The 26335-nt window shown below is 33.7% G+C and overlaps 1 protein-coding gene across 5 annotated transcripts in view; it reads left to right on the top strand.

Moving 5' to 3' along the window:
* LOC145252478 (caskin-2-like) overlaps positions 1-22521 on the top strand; it is a 969745-nt gene extending 947224 nt beyond the window's left edge. For all 5 annotated transcript variants that reach the window (XM_080111905.1, XM_080111904.1, XM_080111903.1 and 2 more), the window contains 4 exons: positions 5129-5267; positions 7692-9407; positions 13243-13375; positions 22172-22521. In XM_080111905.1, coding sequence (XP_079968031.1) covers positions 5129-5267; positions 7692-9407; positions 13243-13375; positions 22172-22286 — 2103 coding nt within the window. In that variant the 3' untranslated portion in view covers positions 22287-22521. The remainder of the gene's footprint in view (positions 1-5128; positions 5268-7691; positions 9408-13242; positions 13376-22171) is intronic.
* Positions 22522-26335: the final 3814 nt, after the last annotated feature.

Genomic DNA, 26335 nt, shown 5'->3' with positions numbered 1-26335 from the left:
AAAGGTTTTTTTTTTTTTTTTTTTTTTTTCAAATATCTCTCGGCTACCTTCGAACCCGCTTGTTAGAATACACATCACTATCAGCGTTATTTTCGTCATCTTCTCCAACTAAAAAGAAATTGTCACTATAATAGATTCTGAGGCCTATACTAACGAGACACATTTGCCTGCCTGTCTGTGTGTTCCTTAATCACTTTACAGGTTATTAAACGTAGAAATATGCGATTTGGTAGGAATTTATTCTCTACTTCGGCTACCCACGTGGTAGGAGGGAGATAGGGCAGAGTAAATTGTCTACATGTTTTTCATGGGCTTCCCGAGGGAGCATGGAGGTTTAATTTTTTACATCTGATTTTAATGAGTTTTAAATTAGCGATAAATAGCACAAACATTCGCGCAACTATCAATCATTTTAAGATCCGTGAAACAAAATTTAATGTGCTCAAATCCCATAAATTCAGTGATGTAATCTCTATTTTTTTCATTTGTGTTTTTGATTGCTTTCAATTATCTGGTGCTACCAGATCAGGCTGTCTGAAGATATTGGCTTCCTGAAACGAAATGCACCTAACATTGATGTGTTTTGTTTTTTTTTTTTTTTTTTTTTACTTCCATTTGCAAAATTTAATTCTGTTCTGTAAAACCAAAACCAAAAACCCACCTTTTCCCCCTTTTCCTTCTTCCCATTTTCCCTTTCTCTTTCTATCTCCCCCCCACTTCCTGACTGGTTTCCTAATTTAAAATCTACCAAACATTAATACTGTAACCCTTTTCCATCCCCCATTGTAAAACTCATTCATGTTCTGCAAGACAGGGAACAAAAACGTTAAAATCCACTTTAAAACAACTAAACAAAACACTAGAAACTATCGATTGAAATACAAAAAGCTTGAAGATAAAAAACTATTTCCAAAATAACTGGATTCAGCATTAAATAATCCAAAAAGGGTTGATATGCCGTAAAACAAAACAATAAAACCAAAGTTTCAAGTATTTTGCTGTCAGACCTTCGAACATTTATTAAAACAATGGTGTCTTAGTATTATGAACTTTGTCACATACACATACGTACATCTTCCACTCTATAATAAAGGGCAATGTGTATTCATCTGTATCTATATTATACCAGCCACCAGCCTGGGTGCCAGGCGTTGCCCGGGTGTTTGGAGGTGTATGTTGAGCAAAAAAAAAAAAAAAAAAGTGGTAGTAGGCAGGCAGGCTCAAACCCGTGATGCGAAGGCGGAAAAGAAAGTGGAGGTGTGGGTAAGGGTGTTGGTTGAGAAAAAAACAAAAAATGAAAATTGGGAGCACAAAAAAAAAAAATAGTAGTAAGCAGGCTCAAACCAAAATCGACCCCTCCCCCCCCCCGTGGAAAGCTTCCCAGTTGCGGGTGAAGGAATAAATGTTTTTGGTGAATTTTTTGATATTTGTCATCCAAAGTATCGAACTTCAAAATGATACTGACCTCGTGAAAATCCGTCGCCTCTGTCGAAAGTTTTAGGCAGACATACATACATACATACATACATTTAAAGAAACAGGTGAGATTTATATGATAGAAGACTAGCGAGGGGTATCCGGCGTTGCCCGGGTGTTTGGAGGTGGGGGGGGGTAAAAAAAAAGTAAATATGAGGATCGAACCCGAACCCTTGAGGCAAAGTTGTAAATTAAAGTGTGAAAAAAAAAAAAGTGCGACGTTAACCATTGCCCCACCACGAGATGCTAACGAAAACACGTTTGAATTTATTTAATTACTTGGATTTAGCAGGTGCCCGTTTTAATGAGTTAATGAGATCAAGTTTGACTGCGGGATAGTATTCATTTACTGCTGAACGCTTTTTTTTTCACCCCCCCCCCAATATGTTATAGGTCAAAGACTAACCCACATGCGACGAGCGACAAATATTGAATATTTATCTTCCCGAAATCGAGCAAATTAAATAGACAGGCGAGCTTCGTTGTTAACTGTGAGATATTACGATTTATATGTGATATAAAAAGTTGTGAAGCAGGCGACCGCTTCTCTGAAAAAAGCCTTTTGTTGACATACAGAAAAAGCAAACACACATACATACATACATACAGACATACATACATACATACATTTTCGCTTTTCTATATATAGATTTCTTTTGGACTGTTTGTTTCACTTTATCTTGGAAACTACTGAGCCAATCTGCCTGAAATTTTGTATGAACCTTTGTTATAAGATGCAGCGAACTAAGTATTATGGTATATGTTCGGTGCATAGTAAGGGATTAATAGTGATTAGTATTTAATGTGAAGATGAATACAAATTAATCATATTTAACCATCAATTTAGCGTAAAGCATTCATTCTAAGTCAACGGGCTATAAATTTTGCCCATTTTTTACAGGTTAAAACGTCTAATATATTACATATATACAAAGCGATAATATTTTTTAAATTATATATTTATAGCGCTTTAAATAAGGCTGGGAAGACTCTAGGGTCCGCTTTCATCAACAAATTCATCAGGAGTCAATCGTTGAGTTTCTATCAAGTGTAAAACAAATGTCACGCAAGAAGCTACATATATATATATATTGCAATCATGAAGGGAAGACGAAAATTCATGATTAAAATAAAATCCATGTTTAAAATAAAGTTAGCGGGATTAAGAGAATAAAAGGGGGGAAAAAATGGGGGAGTCAGCTGACCGGTTTCGCCCTCGCTTTATCAAAGCTGTATCGAGGGATTTGAGTGAAAAAAAAAAAAAGAAAAAAGGAAAGGAAAAAAAAAAAGAGGAAAGGAAAAAAAAAAGAGGAAAGAAAAGACACGAATGGGAATCGAAGTTATGTATAGGGGGAGGGGGAATAAATAAACGCATTAACGTTATATTACTCGAAGATCCTAGAGACTAATCTAGGATCTAGGTAATATAACGTTATTGCGTTTTTGTTTTTTTTTTGTTCCCTCCCCCCTCATACATATATATGAAATAAGAATTACAATTAAGTTTACCAAAATGGCAAAACTAAAGTATATTACAAATATTGAAGAGTTAATATTTATAAAGTAATCTCAACCAGATATAAAAGCTTCATAAAACCAAATAGGAAATAGAGCTTGTGAGAAGGAAAGTATTTCTTCGAAACCCCGCGGATTAAGGACTATCCACTTATTTTGTGCTTCCTTTTTTAAAATTAAATGTTTTTAACTCTTTTTCAAAGTGTTTTTTTAACATGTTTTATTAACTACTTGTTCTTATATATATATATATATATATATATATATATATATATATATATATATATATATATATATATATATATATATATTACTCACATAGCAAAGAGAAAATGTAATTTTTTTGAAACTGTTTTCCTATTCACTATCCCACAACAATTCATTCAAGGAAAAAAATATTTTTAAAATGTTGACTTTTTTCTTTCGCATGTTCTGAAATCACTTCAAATAAACAGAGTTTTATGGGAGTTTCTTTGTATTTTTTTTTAAAGGATTTATATTATCTGTTTGTCTATTTTTGTTTTTTGTTAATTTACCAACTGGCGCCACAAGTATTTCTTCCTCTTCTGCAATTCCATGTTTTTTTGTCTTTGACTTCAAAAGCATTTTCCATTCTTTGTGGCATCCAGATAAGATTTCAATCATCGTCACAATTTTGTTTTGCCGACAAACATTTAGACATTTTGCTTCAAAAGTAAAGGTTGAGCGGCGGCTCAAAAAAGACACTTAAATTCCAATGTTGGAATCGGTATTAAAAAAAATAAGTAAATTCTGCAAAAATTGCTGATTTCAAAGTTTGGAATCGGCTGGAAAAATATCAATTTTAAACATTTTGTGTTAAAGATGGATAAACATGAAAAAACACCCAAATTCCAAGAATTTTTTTTTTTTTTTTCAATTTAATGTGGACGATGGAGGTTTAGTTTACTTTTATGAATTGCATAACTCTTGCTTTTTTATTTTGTCCTTTAGTCCTCACATTTCATAAGCAATGTTTCTGACAAGAAGGGAAGAATTGCTGTTTTCTGGATTGGAATCTAACCATCTAATACTTATCGTTGGCTAATTTGTGACCTTGAAGTGGTATTTTTTTATTTTTAGCTTTTACATCAAGTGGTTTCATGCCTTGTCTGGATCCATTTTCCTCTGATTTCCAATTCCTTTCCTAACCTAGCAGTCATCATCATCATCATTACTTTACCAGTGATGGTTCATCAGCTTTTTTTAAAAAATGTTTTATTAGTTAAATCCTTTCTCTAACTTACTTCCTGCAACAGTGTAAGTCAATGAACCATGTAATATATATAGTAGATAAACCATGGTGGGGATCAGGAAGGGAATTTCGCTTGATAGCATATATGGGCAGATGACATTAGGGCTATATAATCACCTCCTGGCAAAGAGAGTTTGTCACTTAATAAAAAAAAAAAAGAAAAAAGCAAGCAGACAAGGAGTTGGGCCCAAAACTGCAAAGTGGGTCCTCCTAATAATCTAATGCTGAATCCGGTAGCGGAACTGATAGTTATGAAACACCAAAAGATCAAGTGTTCTCCAATTCCTAATCTGTTTTACTAATCTATCTCTGCCCAGGTCTATATTTACCCTCCTTTTTCTCAACCCCTTCCTTATTACTTCCTTCCATATTTTCTTTGGTCTTTCCCTGTGTTAAAATATTTTTGACTCCTAATTGGCTATGCCACCAATGATTTCGATGATTGTTTTAATAACCACAAGTTATAATAAACAACCAATCAGAAGCTTCCAAATTTACTATAAAAATTGTCTGATTGTGGATTCAATCAGTTCTCCATCGTCTCTTTCACGAACCTGCATTTGATTCTTTGCCGCCATCTTTGTTACTAGGAATTACTTAACACTCAAGATCGGAACTGCACTGATTCTTCTCCGCCATCTTTGTTCAATATAATATCTCAACACTTAACACCCTGCCAACGGATCTCAATTTTTCAGCATTATCTAAAAATACAATCATTAGTTTTTCCCCAAAATTCAACAAAAAATTGTGATTCCTGTTTAATTTGGTACTAGGGGAGTCAACTCGTGTCTTATTATTTTACTAGTGATCGCAAGGGCAGACAACTCATGCTTTACTTTTATTTATTTATTTTTTTTCCAGAATGATCTGCTAGAATGGTTAAAACTTTTAAATATGGAGCAGTATTACGACACTCTCCTGAGTCAAGGTTATAGTACGATCGAGCAGTTGACGGAAATCACTTGGGAGGATCTGGAGGAGATTGGTATCAAGAAATTGGGTTTGTATCATGGCTTATTTTTGCTGTTTGTTTCTCCAATTTTCACTTCATATATTTCGTTACATATTACTTAGTAGGACTATGCTTTTGAAGGAATGCGCACATATATGATTTGACAGATGTGTAAGATTGCTTAGGTATGATTAGAAAGCTTTGACCCCAGAATCAAAATTTATTTGATGTAGAGAGTTTTTTTTATTTTTTTTTTTTTATTACATTTTCACCCCAAACAAGGCAAATTGCCACTTTGGTGTAGGGGGCTACTATCAGGGGCAGCAACTACTGGGGTACTATGTAGGGATTTGGGCAGCAAGGTGTCGGTTCACGTTACACTTGAACTTCTGCACGTCAGTACTGTTGGGGAAGCAGGGACCTGGAATGGAATTCCAGAGTCTTGCGGTTCTGGGGAAGAAACTATTGGAGTAAAAAGATCTTTTACATCTAGGGATCTCTACAGTGTGGGGGTGGGATTTAGCAGCCTGTCGGGTTTGTCGAGGGTGCTCACGTCGTGGAGGCACAAGTGATTGCAGTTCGTCAGAGCATTCACCACTAAAATACTTGTAGAAAAGGCAGAGAGATGCAACATTTCGTCGATGGGACAGAGGCTGAAGCTTAGATGCCAGTTCAGGGCCTATCAGGTTTGCGACTCTCTTTTGAACCTTGTCAAGGAGCGAGAGACTAGTAGCAGATGCACCAGCCCAGATGTGGCAGCAATACTCCATACATGGGCGAATGGTGGCCTTATAGAGGTACAGGATAAAATTTAGACATAATTTAGTAACTTGTCATGTCGTGTCTAGATAGATAGGGGTGTTTTTAGGTACCTCCACTCCTCCTTCCCTTCATAAAAGCAATTCATGGATAAAGAAATGGATTCATAGGTAGATCTAACATTGACATTGTCCTTCTTATGTGAGTATTCAGAAACCTAGAACACATTGTCAATTTGAGCCCAGGAGGTCCACCCTCCCAGACTTTACCTTCTCTCTTTGAGAAGGAGGTTAGTTTAATGCTAATCGCCTGAGGCGCCTTTACTAGGGAATACTAACAAGGGCTACCCAGGCATTTTTTGCCGGTTAGAGTGCCTTTTTTCTGGGACACTGACTTCTCGATCCTACTTTCCGATCCTGGTGTCTAAAATCTTGTAGCAGGAGATAACAAAAAAACACTTCATTGTGATATACAACCCTCATACTTTATCCATTATGCCATAGGTACTTGCTAGTGATTAAATTGCAGATTGCTTAGGGTTTCATAGCTGATGGAACAAGAACATGCTACCTCCTGTGCTTTAAAGGGTTCTGTTCAAAATTTTGTGCAGATTCCCGAGTTTGACAGAAAGACTCCTGAGTTCAGCAAAATATACTTTAAAAAATTCAGAGATTACATTGGCCGAACGTGACAATAACGTTCGTGATGAGAACAGTCGTTCGAATAATCCAAATAATATGTAATCTGTTGATATGTTGTAAAACAAACAAAAAAAATATTTTAAAATTTAGTTTCTGACGTTTTGGTATACATTATAGACTTTAGATCGGCAAAAGCTGAAAAAAATTGTTATGGAACAAGGAAAAACTGACAAGAAAAGAGAAAAGGAGTTTTGTTGAATTTTTCGGTAAGGCTTGAAATGAAAGTCTTAAATTTTAAATTTGTTGTTGATAAAGTTTCAGTGAAAGAAGGTGGGTGAAGTTAGCTTATATTCAAGGGAAAAACAAATCTAACATAATAAAAAAATCCTTGAAAAAATTATAATGGAACAAAGAAAAATCAATTGGCAGGAAAAGAGAAAAGGAGAAATTGATTTTAATTTTAAATAAGTTTCAGTGAAGTTAGCTTATATACAACGGAAAAACAAATATAACGTTAAAAGTAATAATAGGATGATTAATCGGATTTGAGGATCAGAAAAATCGGAATTTTGGGGGGGTATTGGAATCGGAATCAGAATCAGGAAATTTTGTGCCTATTTTCCAATGCCAAAAACGATTCTTTTAATTGTCTTTTTTATTTTATTTTGTTTAAAACAAAATCTAACACTGTTGTTAGTAATGTTAAAATAATAAATATTTATTGATTTTAAACTTCCAGTAAAACTACAATCCACCCCACCCCCAAGTGTATTTTTACATTCAAGAAAATATGTGTACATTTAACATGTATTTTTTATGGTAATTCGCAAAAAATAGCAACTATAGTTAAATATTTAGAGATTTATAAAGAATCGGAATTGGGAATTTAGTATCGGAATCGGGGAAAAATGTTGGAATCTTCCCATCACTAATTAAAAATAATATGTACGAATAAGATGCTGGAATTATTTGTAAAAATCTAATGTCTAACATTGTTAACCGTCCCAAGTTTTGATACATTTTTTCACCTCTTTTCAAAACAGAAAATTGAAAATTGTCTTCAATTTTTCAGGCCACCAGAAGAAAACGATCCTCGCCATAGACCGCTTGAAACGTATCATGACTGGTTCTAAACGCTTGTCATCTTTAGAGCAACGATCTCCCTACATTGAGCCTTTAGATCCACCAGCGATGAACGTATCAGGCAATTGGTCTCTGGACACAGTCAGCACCTCGTCCAGTGAAAGTACCTTGACCCGACCGAAGAAATCCAATTCTGGCGATAGCCTTTCGCAGTATTTAGCTTCTGATCTGAGAGACGGCGGCAGTGGTGACCACACTCCGACCTCTGCTAGTCCGGGGCCTCATCAACCCGATCTGGTAGCTATACAAGTTAAGCGGTCAGTATCCCATTCCGGCTCGGGTGATATTCCACCCATCGCCGAAAGCACTGATATGACCGGTCAACCTATAACATACCAGTCGTTCCATATCCCCAATGGTAACAAGCGGGCCTCGGACCTGACAGAGGAAAGATTTCCCGGGACTAACGGTCAGTTGATCATCGAAGATACAACTAACGAGAATTTTATCCGGCCTTCAGCTGCAGTGTCGCCAAGGGTCATGATCAAGCCGAAACCTGTGGCTAAGATTTCTGCCAAGACTAAGCATCAGAATCGTGAATTTTCTCCCGAGTCATTATCCCCAAGTAAATTTGAACGCGAAGTTAACCCCGAAAACATGAGCAGCCTGAAGCAAGTCCAGTGTTTTCCCCCTGAGCATATTTATGACCAACCCACAATAAATGCTCCGAAATCACCCAAGCCCTATGTCCTCCCTAAACCAGTTGGCCTTACTAGTGGCGGCAGCTACCATCCGGCAGACACAGAGCATGGAACCCTCCGTAAGAGGGATCCTTCCACAGAGCCAGGGACAGCACCGCCCATTGCGACAAAGCCGAAGAAAGTGCCACCACCGCCGCCGCCTAAAAGAAGCAATTCTATGCGAAATGAAGAGAAAAAATACCCGCTACCGAACCGCAAGAGCGAGCCGGCCACCCCGAGCTACAACACCCTATCCAAGTCCCTGCCAAACTCTTCGACGCACCATGAGGAATTTGCGAATTGCGTGAAATCGCTGTCGGAACGTTTTGGCAAGAACATGGATGATAATGATGCCCATGATTCGTCATCCAACGAAAGCGATGATTTCCCTCCCCCACCGCCTCCGTTGGCCATGGACATCATAACGCCTCGGCTACACAATTACGGCATCCCCAGCAAGGGTGGTCGATCAAGTGTAGATTTGGGATCTAGTAATCCCCCGTCTCGAGTCAAGAAGGATTCTTGCCCTATGCTCAAGGAAAAGCCGACGTTTCTCATGCAGAAATTGTCAATCAGCGAGAGGGTGCTTGAGGAGGAAGCCTCCCTAAACTCTTCATCATCCTCCGGTGATCGCAGCCTTTCCGAGTCTGAAATGTTCGTTTCCAAGAGGAAAGACTCAACACTGAGCATGGACTCCAACTGCTCCAACTCGAGTGTTGATTCTAACACTTTGCCTTTTGCAAACGAAAATGTCGGAACGATAAAGCAAAAAAACATGCCTGCGCCGCTGATGAAGCCGAGCATAGTGCACTTTTCACAGGAACTTACAACCAGCACGGACATGTATAGCAACAATGATAATTCCACGGATCTCCGGACAAGTTCACTTGGCCGCAAATTTCCGCATAAGACCTATCCTGCTTCCCAGGAGAGAGCAAACTCTCCCAACATGCACGAGGATGAGCGTAAGTAAATTTTTACTTCTTCTCCCCTTCATCATATTCTATCGTCTGTAAAGGAGTAATTGCTTAAGCGGCTACACTGTCTTGTTATATGCATCATCATCATTATTATATTTGTTGATATCCGTTTTACATATTGACATATTCTGGATGACTTTTAAAAACTGATTTCCAAACTAACCTGTAGAAAACAAGTTAAATACTGTAACTTGCCGTGTCGTGAAATGCGCCTAAATACCGCACGCGGAAATATGTCTGCAAGTTGAAATACAAAATGTTCATTTCAACTTGTCGTCATATTTCCATTATTTTCTGCGCATTCGTAAATTCATTTAAATCTTAAAGTGGTTTAATTTTGAATCTTTTTTATCTATCTGTTGATAGCTCAAACGGTAGGGAACGCGTCTGGAGTGCTATGCATTTTGGTTTCAATTCTAGCTGATGGCGCTCAAATCATTTTTATTTTTAACTTTTGAAATCAGAACAATAAATAGAATATTCAATAGAGAATTGGCTTTGTAATAATAAACAGGAAATCTGCATGCCTTATAATAAATTGTGCTTGTTAAGATGGAGTCAACAGATTAAAAATTTTTAAATAAATAGTTTTAAGCAAAAACAATATTACGTACTAAATTATGTCGAAAATAGTAATATATCCAAAAATGACAAAAATTCATCAAGTAGAAAGTTATTTATAGTTAAAAGTAATTTTTTACAGGAAATTGGGTACAATTGCATTTTTCTTAGATCTTTTAAAGTAGATGGTGAAGAATTCACGCGAAGGGGACATAATTCAGAACGCATATTTTAGGTTACATGTACATTTTAGGCTGTAGTGATAGACTTTATTTTACTAAAAACACAATAGGAATTATTTAATTGGAATTTATTGAGTATTATTTATTAATTTATTTTATTGCGGACTAGTTGGCCGAAATGGCATGAAACAACAAGAACAACAACTAAGAAAGATGAGGATAATAGTCCGCAAGAAATCAATTGACGATAGCAATTTGTTCTACTTGATGAATTTTTCTCATTTTTGGATATGTTGCTATTTTCGACATAACAAGCAATATCGTTTTTGCTTAAAACAACATATTTTTAAAAAATCGATCTGTCAACTTCATCTTAACAAACACAATATTATTTTAATGCATGGAGATCTCATATTTATTATTACAGAGCCAATTCTCTATTGAATATTATATTTATTGTACTGGTTTCAAAAATTAAAAAAAAAAATGACCTGGGTGCCATCAGCTAGAATCAGAACCAAAACATTTGCACTCCAACCATGTTCCTACTGTTTAAACTATCGACAAATCCTATTATAAATTTCTGCACTGTGTGTGTATGTGTGTGTGTGTGTGTGTGTGTGTGTGTGTGTGTGTGTGTGTGTGTGTGATGCGGTTTAAGTCAGCCCACAGGCAATCCACCCAGGCAATTTAGGTACCAAAATGAAGCTTATGACCCAGCGGATGTTTTAGTGGTATTTATATCCATGTTTGGTGTATGGAAATGCGAAATAAATGCAAAGTAGTAGTGGTGATAGGAGTTAAATTGGTGGGAGTAGCATCAGCAGCCGTTAGGCAAAGTGGTGATGAGAGGCATTAAATTGGTGGGAGTAGCAGCAGAGACAAAATAGTAGTGGTGATAGGAGTTAAATTGGTGGGAGTAGCATCAACAGCCGTTAGGCAAAGTGGTGGTGAGAGGCATTAAATTGGTGGGAGTAGCAGCAGCAGTCAACGATTTAATATTGGTTGAAAAATACAAGATTTTTTTTTTATTTAAAAAAAATTACTTCCATTTTCTCCATCTGATTAAAAAAAAAGTAGACTTTCTCTGATTTACCCAGGGTGGTCAGTTTAGACCACAGGTCATTGAATTAAATAAAATAATACTTTTATCCATGTATCTCAGATTTTTTGTCATTAATATTGGTTGCAAAATTACAAGAATTTTTTTTTTCTTTTTAAAACTAATTACTTCCATTTTCTCCGTCTGATTAAAAAAAAAAAAAAAAATTGGACTTTCTCTGATTCAACCAGGGTGGTCAGTTTAGACCACCGGTCATTAAATAAAATAATACTTTTACCCATGTATCTCATTTTTTTTTTTTTTTACGTTAATATTGGTTGAAAATACAATATTTTTTTGTTAAAGTAGTTCAAGGAGACATCTCCTACAGGAGAACCAACGAAAAAATAAGTAATTTCTAACTTTAGTTTCGTAAATATTGGTTGTGTAAATACACTGTACTTGCTTTTCTTTCACAATATGAAGGCATCTGGCTGCAACGGGGCTACTTGTAGATAAAAAAGATTTCAAATTAAACCACTTAAAGCTATGAATGAATTTGTGCATGCGTGATGCTGGCAAGTTGAAATGAACATTTTGCATTTCAATTTGCTGACACATTTCTGTATGCGTTATTCATCCATCCAAACAAAGATTTTACTCGTTATAAACCATCCTTGGTGTATGATTATTATTTCATGTTAATTTCAGTGTTATGTGACCAGTACTTTAAGAGTTTATCCGTTAAGTATTTACTGTTTTATTTATATAGATTTATATTTTTCAACGAGGAAAAAAAAAACTATAAAGCTAAAAAAAAAAGTAAAATTATCATACACGTTATCATCCAAAATAACATACTAAAATTTGAATCATTTGCAAAGGATAGAAAAAGAATTATAACAATTATTCATTGTCAAGCTGGTCTTATGGTTATCGTACTTGATTCACTGTCCTTAGGTTTTGGTTTTGATCTCAGCTTGAGTATTTTTTTTTTTACTTACAAGAAATGAATTGTTTAGAAAAAACAATACTCGTTTTTTTCTTTTCTTTTTACTTGTTTTTTTTTTAAGGAATTTAACGTTACGTTGAATACCTATGGTATTTCTGTTTATAATAAATAAGAACTCTGCATGAATTAAAATATAATATTTATATGTATTTTACGACCCAGAAACACCGAACAGCCTGCTAATTATATATATATATATATATATATATATATATATATATATATATATATATATATATATAAGTTTGTGTGGTTCCAACAAGAGCAAAAGCATGCATATTTAAAAGAGTGTAACCAGCAACAATTCTAGGTTTTTGAGACTTTAATCATTTTTTAATATTTTTAAATATTTTAAAAATATTAATGATTCTAGGTTCAAAATTCTAGGTTTATTTTTAAAATATTAAAAAATATTAAAAAATGATTAAAGTCTCAAAAACCTAGAATTGTTGCTGGCTACACTTTTAAATTTCTCTCTCTCTCTCTCTCTCTCTCTCTATATATATATATATATATATATATATATATATATATATATATATATATTATTTTTAAAACGTAGATTAGTTTTAAAAATAATAAATAAATAAAAATGTTATATACGTCCAAACAAATTAAAAAGGGCGACTTTCTAAGTAAATAAAAAAAATGAGCTTCGAGGCAGAGCCAATATTAACCGTATGTATCGCTTGAAAAAACAACAATAACAAATCTATATATATATATATATATATATATATATATATAGCTATATAGCTTTTATGAGGAACAGCATAGTCTACTTCAAATCTAATGTTCACAAACACTCTACATAAACCTCATAAATAAATGTTTATTCTTCATCATTCTCGTTAACCCTTTGCCTTTAATGGCTTTTAGCCTTGATAAGTGATGATCTGGTAAATAAAATTTTCCTTTTTTAATTTCAAACTTAATTGCGACCAACCCATCGAGAGATGCATGTTGTACGCAGCATTTTAAAAATTGTTTTTTTTGCTTCAATTATTTGAATTTGTTTTTCAGCTCCAAAGCGTCCGCCGTTGCCTAAGAAATACGAAGCTACAGCCTCTCCGCTAGTTCCACACCGAAAAAAGTCCCCTGTTCCACTTCCTGCTGGAAAAGAACCAGTGAAAGCTCCAAAACCAACAACAAAAATGTAAGTAAAATTTCCCTAAATTTTCAACTAATATATATATATATATATATATATATATATATATATACATTTTTTTTTTTTTTTACATGGAGGTCGCCACTTATCAAGGCCCGGAAGCCACTCGGGGATAAGGGTTATTGCGTGCACAGTAATCAATGGGATAGTATCGTAGTAATCGTTAGTATTGGAGATTTGATAAAGTGTCTTACTTAAGGGGGCGATTCATCAGGAATTTGTTTATGTTGGACTTGAAGATATCCAAGTTGTAGTCAGGTGGGAAGCAGGCAAATGGAAGAGAGTTCCACAGGCGTGCACTTCTAAGAAAGAAGCTTTGTTCATGGAATCTACATTTTGATTTAGGCACAGATAAAGAGTGGGGAAAATTATTGACAGTGGTTTCAGCTAGACGGGTGTTTATCATGCAAGATTTGCGAGGGGGGACCAGAGATTGGAGCTCAGACGAGAACTTGCCATGGAAAAACGATAAAACAACGACAGGCTCACAACGTCCCTTCTGTGGGAGAGAGGTTGCAGGGAAGAGAAAAGGGCATCCCCCATTAAGCCACAAAGTCTATTTTGTACTCTGTCAAGGCAGGATAGGCTGTTTTTAGCAGCTCCTGCCCAGATATAGCAGCAATACTCCATCCTTGGACGTACTTGGCTTTTATACATATATACACACTAGCAGGGAGACCTAACGTGGCCCGGGATTGAATGAGTATTATCAAAATCAGTGAAATCGCCCATTTTTCAATTAAATTGATTGGTTGCCTGCTTTAGTCAGACACCCACCACGGTGCACTGGGAGGAAGTTTCAAATGCCTCCCCACAGTAACATAATATATTGTAGTGTACATTGCACTGTAGAGAACCTACTATTTTATAAAATTATTTTATTTGATGGCTTGAATTAAAGTTTAAAATACATAAGTCAAGTATCATGGTTCAATTGTGCTTTAAACAGGAACATTCATTTCGAACATGCCTCTATCTTATCAAAGAACCTACTGTGGATTTTATAAGCCAGGCCTTTCTGCTTGTGCAGTGGTAAAACCTTTCATATGCACTTGTGATATTAAGCTATATAAAAGTGTTAACTTAGGTAAAAATCGGACTATTCCTTCTTTAATCAGATTTCTTTTCATTCTCGAGTTTCGATACTTATCAGAGGCATTCCGATACAAAATCTATATAAGAACACTCCCAGGCGCATAAAGAACATTTGTATGAAATTTTGAAAGTTACGGAGTCCATAGGAAACATTCACACACAGAGACAAAGTGCTTTTCGTTTTTTATTGCCCGGGGGTGTCAAGGTTGTGTAGTAAGGGACCCCCCCCCAAAAAAAAAGTGATAGTGGGGGGGGGGTCAAAACAATAGTAGGCAGTTTGAGTGGAGAGAGGTGTTTTAAAAAAAAAAAAAAAAGTGGTGGTAGACAGGCAGGCTCGAATCCGGAACACAAAGGAGAAAAAGAAGTTAAAAAAAAAACGTAACGTCTTAGCCGATGCCTCCATGGTAAAGTCGGAAGTCGCAAACATTGAAATTAAGGCTAGTCAATCGAAAGGAGACGATAACTTGCGAAAATATCGGCAACCCCTCCTTGTAGAAAACTGGCCAGTTGAGGGTGAAGGAATTAACGTTTTTGGCCAATTTTTCAATATTTGTCGTCCGAAAGATCGAGGTTTAAAATGATACCGGTTTTATCACGTTCCAATTTATTTAAGTAAGAACCAAATTGACAGGTGCGCGCACGGAAGTCGTCGAGCGTTACGACGACAACGTCAATGACCAGGTTTGTTTTTTATAAGCGAAGTAAAAGAAGAAAACGTTAAAATTAAAGCAGGGGTGGGGGTAATCAAAACATCGAAAAAAACCATTAAAAAAAACTAACGTAAACGAACGATGAAAACAGAAAAAACGAACACATGAAAAATGGCTTAAATAAGCCTGTTTCGATATTAAAATTAAAAAAAATCGGTGGGTACCTGGGTGTTCTTGGGTGTGTGATCGGGGGTGGATAAGCAAAGTAAAAAAAAAAAACAGAAAAACGATCGTTACGTGAAAAATGGCTTAAATAACACTGGTTCAATATTTAAATTTAAAAAGTCAAAAAAAAAAAAAAAAGGACATCTTACACCACGATTCGAACCCAAAACGTTTAGATAATGAACCAACGCGCTAATCAACTGAGCTAACGCTACGTACATGAAATTTAATCAGTTCTTCAATTATTTAAAGTAAATCAGGTCATGACGTCATCTGACGCATGCATAGAGCCGCTCATCGTCACGAGATGACCGTTTTTGTTGACCCCCCTCCCCTATGTCGAAAATTGTCAATTTCGGGGTGAAAAAATGAACGTTTTTGCCCAATTTTTTGATATTTTTCGAGCGAAGGATGGAGCTTCAATATGATACCGAGTTTGTGAATTTTCGCCGTGTCTGTCGAAAGCTTTTAGCGGACACACATACAAACATACACACATTTTCGCTTTTATATTTATAGACTAGCGGGGGTACCCGGCGTTGCCCGGGTGTTTGGAGGTGTGTGTGTGTGTGTGTGTGTAGAGGGGAGGGGGGTTAAAGAACTTCTTAAAAAAATCGGAAAAACCCAAACCAAAAAAAACAGCCAACGAACGTAAAACTTCTTTTAAAAAATCGGAAAAACAAACCTCCTCCCCAGAAAAAAGGATGGTGTTGGCCGGGTGTTTGGAGGTGTGTATGTGGGGGGGGGGGAGGCAAAGAATAAGCCAATTAATAACCCTGTTTAAACTTTTTTAAAAAATCGGAAAAAAAAACAAATAAAACAACGAACGGACGTAAAGCTTCTTTAAAACAATCAGATAAACAAAAACCCAAAAAAAGAAAAAAAAACAAAAACAAAAAACACAGCAAAAAGGAAAAAAAAAAAAAAAAATGGTATAAATAACCTCGTTTCAATATTAAATGTTTAAAAATCGAGAAAAAAAGTATATCTGATGACTGGGATTAAACCTGAAATATTTAGATAACAATGCTGTCACTTAACCCATCGCGCTATAGACACGTGGATGAAAGTAGGTCGGTTTTTATAACATTTAAAACGAATTCAATGTACAACGTCTTTTGCGCATATTGACGCATGCGTAAAGCCATCGTGTCATGAAGATACCATTTTTTTCCACCCCTTCCTGTAAAAAAGAGAGCCGTTAAGGATGAAGGAATGAATGTTTTTGCCCAATTTTTCGATATTTGTCGTCCAAGATGTTGAGCTTCAAAATGATACCTATCTGGCAAAAATCCGTGGCCTGTGTCGAAAGTTTTTGCAAAACACACAAATACACACACATTTTCGCTTTTATATATATATATAGATATACTAGCGGGGAGTACCCGGCGTTGCCCGGGTGTTTGGAGGTGTGTATGGTTTTGGGTAAATCAAAACACCCAGGTGTTTGTGTCGGAGAAGGGGGGGGGGTTAAAATAAAAAAAAAAGTTTTAGTAGGTAAGTATGAAGGATCGAACCTGAACCCTTGATTCGAAGTTGGACATCAAAGTGTGAGAAAAAACGTGTGACGTTAACCACTGGGCCACCACGAAATTGTAACGGATGTTTGAATTTATTTAAGTATTAAAACTTGGCAGGTGCCCGTTTTTAATGAGGTGAACTTTGACTGCGGGGCAGTATTTTTTTTTTTTGTTTCCCCAAGATGTTGTGGGGAAAACCAGCTCCCCATAAAAAGGGGATCGTCCAAATTGTCTGATATAAGGAGAAACTCCACATTGATCAAAGCTGATTGCTTTCGGACGTTTCCGGAAAAATGCCGCCAGAATTAGTTTTGCTTTTATTATATGAAAAAGCTTAATGCACATGCAGCGATCGAAAAATGTTGAATATTTATCTTTTGAAAGTCAAGCAAATTAAATAGACAGGCGACCCCTGTTGTTAACTCGTAGATATTATTATTTAGATGTGATATAAAAAGTTTTAAGAAGTTAGTCGACCTCGAGAACCTGCCGGAAAAAGCCTTTTACAGACATACACAAAAAGCGAACATACATGTATACATACATACATATATGCATACACACACATATTTTGCCTTTTATATATATAGACTAGCGGGGGGTACCTGGCGTTGCCTGGGTGTTTGGAGGTGTGTATGTTAAAAAAAAAAAAACGTTGACCGGGTGTTTGGAGGTGTAAAAGAAAAAAAAAAGTTATAGTAGAAAGATAGGTTTGAATCCCGAAGTCTTGACGCGAAGGTGGAAACGAAAGGGAAAAAAAAGCCAGCCACCTAACCATCTCAGCCACGAGGGGAGAGGAATTAATAAGCGTGTTAAGCTAAGGTTTATAAAGCGAAATATACAGGTGTGAGGAAGTGGTGTGATGTTTGACCTAGTTTTGCGCTGCAAGCCAGTTACTGTTTCCCCGCGCCTCATCATTCGCGTTTCGAAGACGCAGCGAGCTGGTAAAAGTCGAGCAAATTAAATAGAAAGGTGACCGCCGTTGTTAAGTCGTAGATATTATTATTTAGACGTGATATAAAAAGGTTTAAGAATGAGCGAGCCGTCCAAGCAAAAAAGCGAACATACATACATACGCACATACATTTTTGCTTTTATATATATATATATATATATATATATATATATATATACTTTTAATTTGTTTTTACATGAGCATTTATATTGCGTTACACATTCATGTTTCAGTTAACCAATTACAAGTAACTAGACCCGATATTTATACAAAAGTAAAATCCGTAATGAAAATTGGAAAAAGAATTTAAAAAAATTTTCAGCACATTTAAATCAGGAGGTTAGGCACATGATATTTAAAAATATAATAACGGCATTTAACGACACTCTTGTATGAATAGCGTTACAAATCATTATTTGCTTCACCTCTGGAAAATATTGGAATGATTATTCGATATGTCGTTTGTGTTCCCTGTAGACATATATAGACATAGAATCTGCATGAAAACTGAATGTTTTCATATGGAAATATTTCCAGGCAAACCAATGGAAGTGGTCCCGAATTTTTATGTTCATCATTCCAAGAACAGATCAGAACACTTCAAATATATCCTTTTTATTTGAAATTTAAATCATATTATAAAATTCTATTGAGAAAAAATGAAAGTGCTAACAAATTTCTACATGCTCTTTAAGTGAACTATGAGCAGAACTCTTGTAAAACTCCAAATACATTTGTCCAATTTTAATGAAAAAAAGTCCCTAGATATCAAATCCTGGTGAAAATGACCAAACGATGCAATTTTAGGTCTTAACATATGTAAATTTGAGTTCTACACCATGCAAAAAAAGAAATGACTAAGTCCATTATTTGCCCACCCCCCTTTAGCCCCAAAAGTCCCCAAGGCCTTAACATATTTAAATTTGAGTTCAGCACCATGTGAAACTGTTAAATAGACATACACAGAAAATTTTGGACAAATATGGTAAAATAGTCCCCAAATTAGTTTTTATTAGGCATAAATTAGCCCCTGGGGCACACCCAAGAATTATCACGAACTATAAACAAACAAAATTATATAGAAATCAATTAGTTACAACTTTTCAGAAAGTTTTATAAAAATCTAAGGCATCAATTTTTTTTTAATAAGCACAAAGGTGTCAATTTTAGCCATTTTAACTCAAAAGGCACCCCTACGGGGGCAACCGGAGTTTTCCCAGAAAATCCATTCTGTTACTTTTTTACTCATATCATGTTTAATGTTTGTGCAAAATCTTTTAAAATTCCAAGACATAGAATGGACAAGGGTGAATTTACAAGTCTACCTTCTGTTTGTCGGGGGACCAAAATATAAACCATATGGTACTGGTTCAGTTTTTGAATGAGACAAAAACCAAACTTTTTATTTATTTTTTTAATAATAAAGTTAACTTAAATGAATGTTTATTTAAAAAATAAAAATATATCACACGTGTCTGATCTTATAACTGTTATGTTTTTAATTTCATTTTCTCTGTTCTTATAAAAAGTGGATTTCTATTAATTTTTAAATTAACTTTTTTAGGTACTGGTCCAGTTTTTGAATGAACCAAAAACCAAACCGTTTACGTTATTTTATTTATTTATTTTTTATTTTTTTCATAATAAAGTTAAATTCATTTTTTTTTAGGTATTGGCCCAGTTTTTGAATGAGATAAAAACCAAACCTTTTATTTTATTCATTTATTTATTTATTTATTTGGTTTTGAATTGATTTTTTTTTCACACAGCCCTTTTCTCTGTTGGAAAATTGTGTCAATCACCAATTTAATCAATCTGCAATTTAGTTTGTTTACTTTTTCACGTTTGTTAAGAAAATTATTTTAAATAAGAATAGCTATAAACTTTGGCATTTACTTTCTTGAACACTACAAAAAAAAAAAAAAAGTGCCAGAGTACAAGATTTCCCCCGGAGCTCACGTAGAGTATGATGGGGAACTACAGACCTAACCATTACTATATTGTTAAATTGACTACTGTACACTCTTAACCCTTATCCTCGAGTGGTCTCTGGCCTTGATAAGTGGCTCTGCCTATGTAAAAAAAAAAAAATAAATAAAAAACACTTTCTTAAGAAAAAGGAACTCTTAGTAAAATTAAACCATTGCACATACGCAAAGCAGTTATACATACTTTCATCAACACTTAGCTTTGGACTTCTCTTATCTTTTCTTTTGAAAGAATTTTTTTTTCACTGTAAGTTCTTCATTTTCAAAAATGTTGGTAAAATACTGTCTTTTCTTGTTGAAATAATTTTTTTATATTGACTTAAAAAAAAAAGTCTGCTTATTTTTAATCAATAAAACATGTCCTTTTAATTATTCATAAAATTTAACATAATCGACAAATTATTTTATTTATTTATTTCTATTATTTTATTTTACTTTGCAAATTATATTGAAGGAATATATTTATTTCTAACACCTGATCAGATAAGCACTTTTTTGGCATCTTTTGGCTATTTATCTAAGCAGGCTGAAAACAACAACAACAAAAAAAAAAAAAAAAACGAACAAAAAATTGCTTTTGTCTGGTTCATAATCCACACCAGTACAACTGTATATAATAAAAAGTGTGTTTGAAGGCTTATCAATGCAGGAATTATCGAAAACAGATAAATAAATAATGATAAATAATTCAAGGGGTTTTAATAGAAATTTATTTATCTGACTGTAAATGGTATATTTCTTCAAATATTGGGGGGGGGGCAACCCTCATTTTCAAGAGGTAACAAATGTATATCCATTCGCTATGTTGCCATTTACGGTTTGATTTAAATTGACTATCATATTTTTATTTTGTTTTGAAACGCTTTTTTTTTTAATGTTTAAAATTAGGTTAGTTGTTCAGGGGAGGTAATTCTGTTACCTTTTTCTTTTTTTACATTGTTTTGTTTTATTATCTGGAAAGAATGTTGTTTAACTAAACGTGTTTTTTTTTTATTTACTAGTGGGGTGGGGGTGGGGACATAGAATATGCTTAAATATGATATTTTAGTTTGTTCAGATTTCATATATATATTATTATAGACTTTATAAGTGATTTCAAAAGTGTAAAAAAAATAAAAGTATTTGGGTGCCATCAGCTAGAATCGAAACCGAAATCCAAACTAGCATTCAAAGCTGGTGACGTTACCACTGTACCAACATGACACGCATATGAACTGATTGAAAATAAACTAAGATGAATGTACAAGAATGTATAACGACTTTTCAATTTTGACCCCTTAAAAACTATTTTAACAAGCTAAAGCCCCATAAAAGAATGGTCCATAAAAACTACAATCATTTGAGGCCCCTAGCGCCGCTCTACGACTTTTCGTTATGGGAGAGATAGAGTTTGAAAATATCGAGACGGACAGACAGACATATAGCCTTTTATATATTTTATTTATTTATTTATTACTATTTGTTTTTTGCACCATCCCCCTTTTTCAATTTAACTTGTAGTTTACTTTTCTCGCTTTCTGGTTGGATAAGCACTTCAGCATCATTCGGCTATTTGCATAAACAGTCTGAAAGAAACACAGACAAAAAATATATTTTCTAATAAGCAATAACAGTAAATACGCGGCAGTGAAAGAAGGGTATAAAGTCGTAGCACTCCTTCTGAAGCCAAGCCCGGGTCTCTTTGGACTTGTTGGTCAGCGCAGAGTCCTGCTACCACACGCAGGGTCTACCAGAGGTCACCTAATTGCACCAGGGGATCACCACACTTTTCAGCACATCCAGGTACATTTTGGTGTTGACTTTCAAGGCGACTGATGTGAGGTGGCATGATGTGGCCCTCACTTGAAATCACACCGTGGCTGGAAACTTTGTTTGCATCACTCTGTGCACGTCCCTGTTATTTATGGCAACCCAGCTATGGATTTTGAGAGTGCTAGCAATGGTCCTATCGGATAGGTAGAGGGCATGAGTTGTACAGCAATGCATCTTCGGTCTCACTCGTTAAACATTGCGTCACTTTCAGACATAATAGAAGGCTCCTATTGCTGTTGGGATTTGTACACAACTGGGCAACTAGTAAGTGGTTAGCAACAAAAGAAGAAAATCAGTTTTCATCAAATGGAAATGGAATCATATCGTCTTTTCTAGGACGACAATTTTATCGTTCCATCCTGTAAAAAATTATATTTACAATGACAAAGTTATTTTAGATGGGAAAACTATGAAAATACTTTTACTTTGATGACCTCACCCATTGTGATTTTCTTTGTTTTAATATTTTGAAAGAATTTTGTTTAACCACAATTTTATTTTTATTGCTTTTTTTTTTTTTTTTTTTTTTTCTCCAGGCCTGAGGAGCCATCTGCAGAAACTGGAAATGTTTTACATGATATTGATAATATGCTGCAAAATCTGACGGAGGAACTTGACGCCATGCTTGAAGACCAAATGTCTACAAGTTGAACTGTATGGCAATAAAAAAAAAAAAAAAATGAATGCCGTCTTTCCTCTCAACCGAAACCAAATATGGCAAAAAAAAAAAAAAAATGGCTTATGATTATTTGGTTCGAACAGATGCAATTCCCCCAACATACAAACAGATAAAAAGAAAAAAAAACAAGACAATAGTCAACCAACAACATTGTTGAAGTCCGAAAATTTTTACCGGGCACTTAACACACCAAAGACAGATATGCAAGCTTTGTTCTGTGTGTGTGTGTATGTATATAAGTTTATCATGAGCGGTAGTCTAACCCCTTGATTAATTCATCTCCTTTCCTGAAAACATTCTTATTTTATTCAATGAAATGACCACCCATGTATTTCTTTTTTTTTTTTTTTTTCTTGTCAAAGGTCTGGCATCAAAATAAGACCTTTTTATTTTATTTTTTTTTTAAATAAGGGGACATAACCCAAAATGACTACAAGCTCCCTTTGAGTAATGTTTAATTTAGAGCGAGACGAAAAAAAAAAGAGAGGATATCTTTTTCGTTCTACATTGCTTTAATGTAAAAGTAATATGATTAATAAAAACATTGAGAGTGTTTCGAAATCTATTCAGATCAAATTTAACAAAAATAAAAAGTGCAAGAAGCCATATAAAAAGATGTATATTGTTTAAATGTTTGTCCAAGGTGACTTTCAACCCGGATAGGATAAACATACACCTGTAATGAATAATAATCTAACAAAAATATCATGATGAAAATTAAAGACTTTAAAACAAAAAAGAAAATAATTTAATTAAAAAAAAAAAAAATGCAGAACATTTTTTTATGATGTACATACCTGTCACAGAATAAAAATGTCATATTCCAAAAATCACATACATTGATCAAGTAGGGTTTTTTTTACACAAAAAATCATTTTTTACAATTTATAGCCATAGCAAGGCTGATTTTAAAATTTCAAAAGTTCGAATTGAGTTCTCTTCCTTTATCAAACATGGCAGATCAAAACACATCTCACTTCGTCATAAAATTTTAATTTCTTAGTTTAAAAAAAAAATTTTACTTTATCAATTCATATGATTTTTGGAATATGACATTTTCGTTCTATAATGATAAATTATAAAGATTTTTTTGCATTTAAAATTTTTTTTTAATTAGGTAAAGTTCTGGACTTGCACCAAAAAGTAAGATTAATGGGAGGGGGGACACTTACGATAAAAAAATAAATAAAAATGGTACTTGATTTGACAAAATGATAAATCATCCTCAAATAAAAATGAGGCTTTAAAAACTGCCATTTAATGAAGAAAAAAAATTTTTTAAACATCATATAAAAAAATAAATAAATATTGTAAAGCACTTTTTTTTTCATCTGGCTCTAAGTAGAACATTACCTTGCCCCTTTTTGGGGGGGCTACCCTGTAAATTGCATGATCACCTTGCTTTTTTTTTTTTCTTCTTTTTTTTCCTTTTTTAAATATCTATTATTATTATTATTATTATTATTATTATTATGAATGTGTGTTTGCATGAATTTATGGCAAGTCTCGGTAAGTATAAACTTTAGGAGAATTCGCAAAAAAAGTTCTACTCAATGCTACTAAAACAACTTACTGTACAAAAATGGTATATTTAATTTTTTTATATGAAGAAATTTGAATCAAGCGCACGAAACTGTAAAAAAAAAAAAAAAAAAAAAAAATCTTGTGCTATGAATCATGTCAGATGGAAGGGAAATAACTCTGTCTGTAACATGCCAGAAGGGAAATTCACGCTCTCAAATAACAAAAGTTGTTTCTTGTCTAGAATTTACCCTTTATTAAAATAAAAGAAAAAGAAAAAGGTGTATGATGTAGTTACCCATGATAAAAGGAAAATATTATATTCTCTAAAAATCACAAATTAAGTGTTAAAAAAAAAAAAAAATACTGAAAAACAAGGGAGATAACCCAACAATAAATCATACTAGATTTATCTTGTAATGCAATCGCTTACAAAATTATTTTTTTTATATATAAAAACAAATTTATCAATTTTCATAATTTTTATAATATATTTTTATTTCATCACTGGTACATACATCACATTGATTTTTTTTTTCTTAACTTTCTCTTTTTAATATGGGAGGAATTCTGGGCAAGGACCCAAAAGTTTTTATTTTTTGTCTATTTTGTAAAAAGTGAAGGGGCAGAGTTATTTCTGTTATGGCAAAATTAACCAACACATTTGCAAGTTTTAATGAAAAAAAAAAAAAAAAAAAATTAGAATAAATAATGAAAAAAGTATTTTTTTTATTTTCTAAATGTAAAGTAGAGTTACACTTTGTTTCATGTCGTTTGAATAATGTAAAAAAATATATATTTATTTTCAAAATGTGTATATTGGTGTGGTGGTGGCGATGATGCTATCCAATCACCATGGATGATTGAAATAAAATGATATCAGATATACATTTGGAAAATAGAAATAACTTTTTTTCATTATTCAAACGACATAAAACTAAATGGCGTCATATGTAAAGTTGAAAATAAAAATAATTTTTTATTATTTACTTTAATTTATTTATTAAACCCTATCGAATGTTTCGTATCATTTTGCAACACATTGCATTACGCCCTAAGGGAAATAACTCTGCCATAGCCTGTACAAACAGATTTATCTCCCTTGCATTATTTATTTACATCGCCATATTATAAATATTTAATGTAACAAGATGGGTTTTTTTTTAATTATTTTTACGTGTCCAATCAAATTGCTATTTTTATTTTTTATTTTTTGTTAAATAAAAACAAAAAGACAATAAATTTAATGATTTTATGAAATAAGATGTTTTGAAAATAGTATCGAGCTGCATTTTTTTTTTAAAGATTCTCCTCAAGTTTATATTGACCGTAATACAATGCCTCTTATCTTTAAGACTTGCCTCGATTGCTTCTGCTCTCAAAAAATACTTAATATCCGACAGGACACTATCCCCCCCCCTCCATCCCAACATTGAATAACAAATACAAATTTTGATAACGAACAATTCTTGCAAGAAAATCACTGATAATTTCTTTCAGAGAAAACCTAAGAATTAGCAATTAACTTTGGAGCGGATTCTGTTGAACAATTTTACTTTTGAATCGAGGTCAAAGCATGAAAAATCAACTTCTCGAATCGGAACATAGTCGAATCAAGACAACAGTTCTTGCACTAATAAATCGCTCGATATCCTTTCAAATAATTTTATAACAATAATATTTTGTGAATGTTTTAGCATGTCGTTGCATTTTCACGGTGGACACGATCTTTAGAAGCAAACTTGTATATCACGGTTCAGTGTATCGTGAAATTTCAGTCAGCGGTACAATAAGTTTTATCATTTTATATCTCTCTCTCTCTATATATATATATATATATATATATATATATATATATATATATATGTACTTGAAATATTTGTTAACCTCGTTATATTTCACTGGTTACAGCGGTACAATAAGTTTTATCATTTTATATATATATATATATATATATATATATATATATATATATATACATATATATATGTACTTTAAATATTTGTCAACCTCGTTATATTTCACTGGTTACCATTGAAAAATAGCAACCTCAAATTATATATATATATATATATATATATATATAATACTTTTTTTTTGCTTTAGATAAGCATTAATATGTCGCTACACATTCATGAACATGTTTCGGTCAGCCAGTTGCTAGTAACTAGAGATCTCCAGGCGATATTGCTTATACAGAAGCTTAGTCCGTACTAGTAACTGGCAGACTGAAACATGCTCATGAATGTGTAGCGACATATTAATGCTTATCTAAAATAAAAAGTATATCTTTCCCTACTTCGGAATTAGGACTTCATTGGTTACTTTACCTCAAGAAAATATTAACCTGGAATTTTATATATATATATATATATATATATATATATATATATAATAAAATACATAGAAGGTGGTACAATGCAGAGGTAACAGAAAGGCACAAACTGAAGCTTCAGTTTGTGCCTTTCTGTTACCTCTGGATTGTACCACCTTCTACATA

Source organism: Euprymna scolopes, chromosome 29 (assembly GCF_053919585.1).
Source record: "Euprymna scolopes isolate OS-2025 chromosome 29, ASM5391958v1, whole genome shotgun sequence".
Lineage (NCBI taxonomy): Eukaryota > Metazoa > Mollusca > Cephalopoda > Sepiida > Sepiolidae > Euprymna > Euprymna scolopes.
The sequence above is the reverse complement of the archived record's forward strand: the minus strand, read 5'-3'. Positions and strand labels throughout refer to the sequence as shown.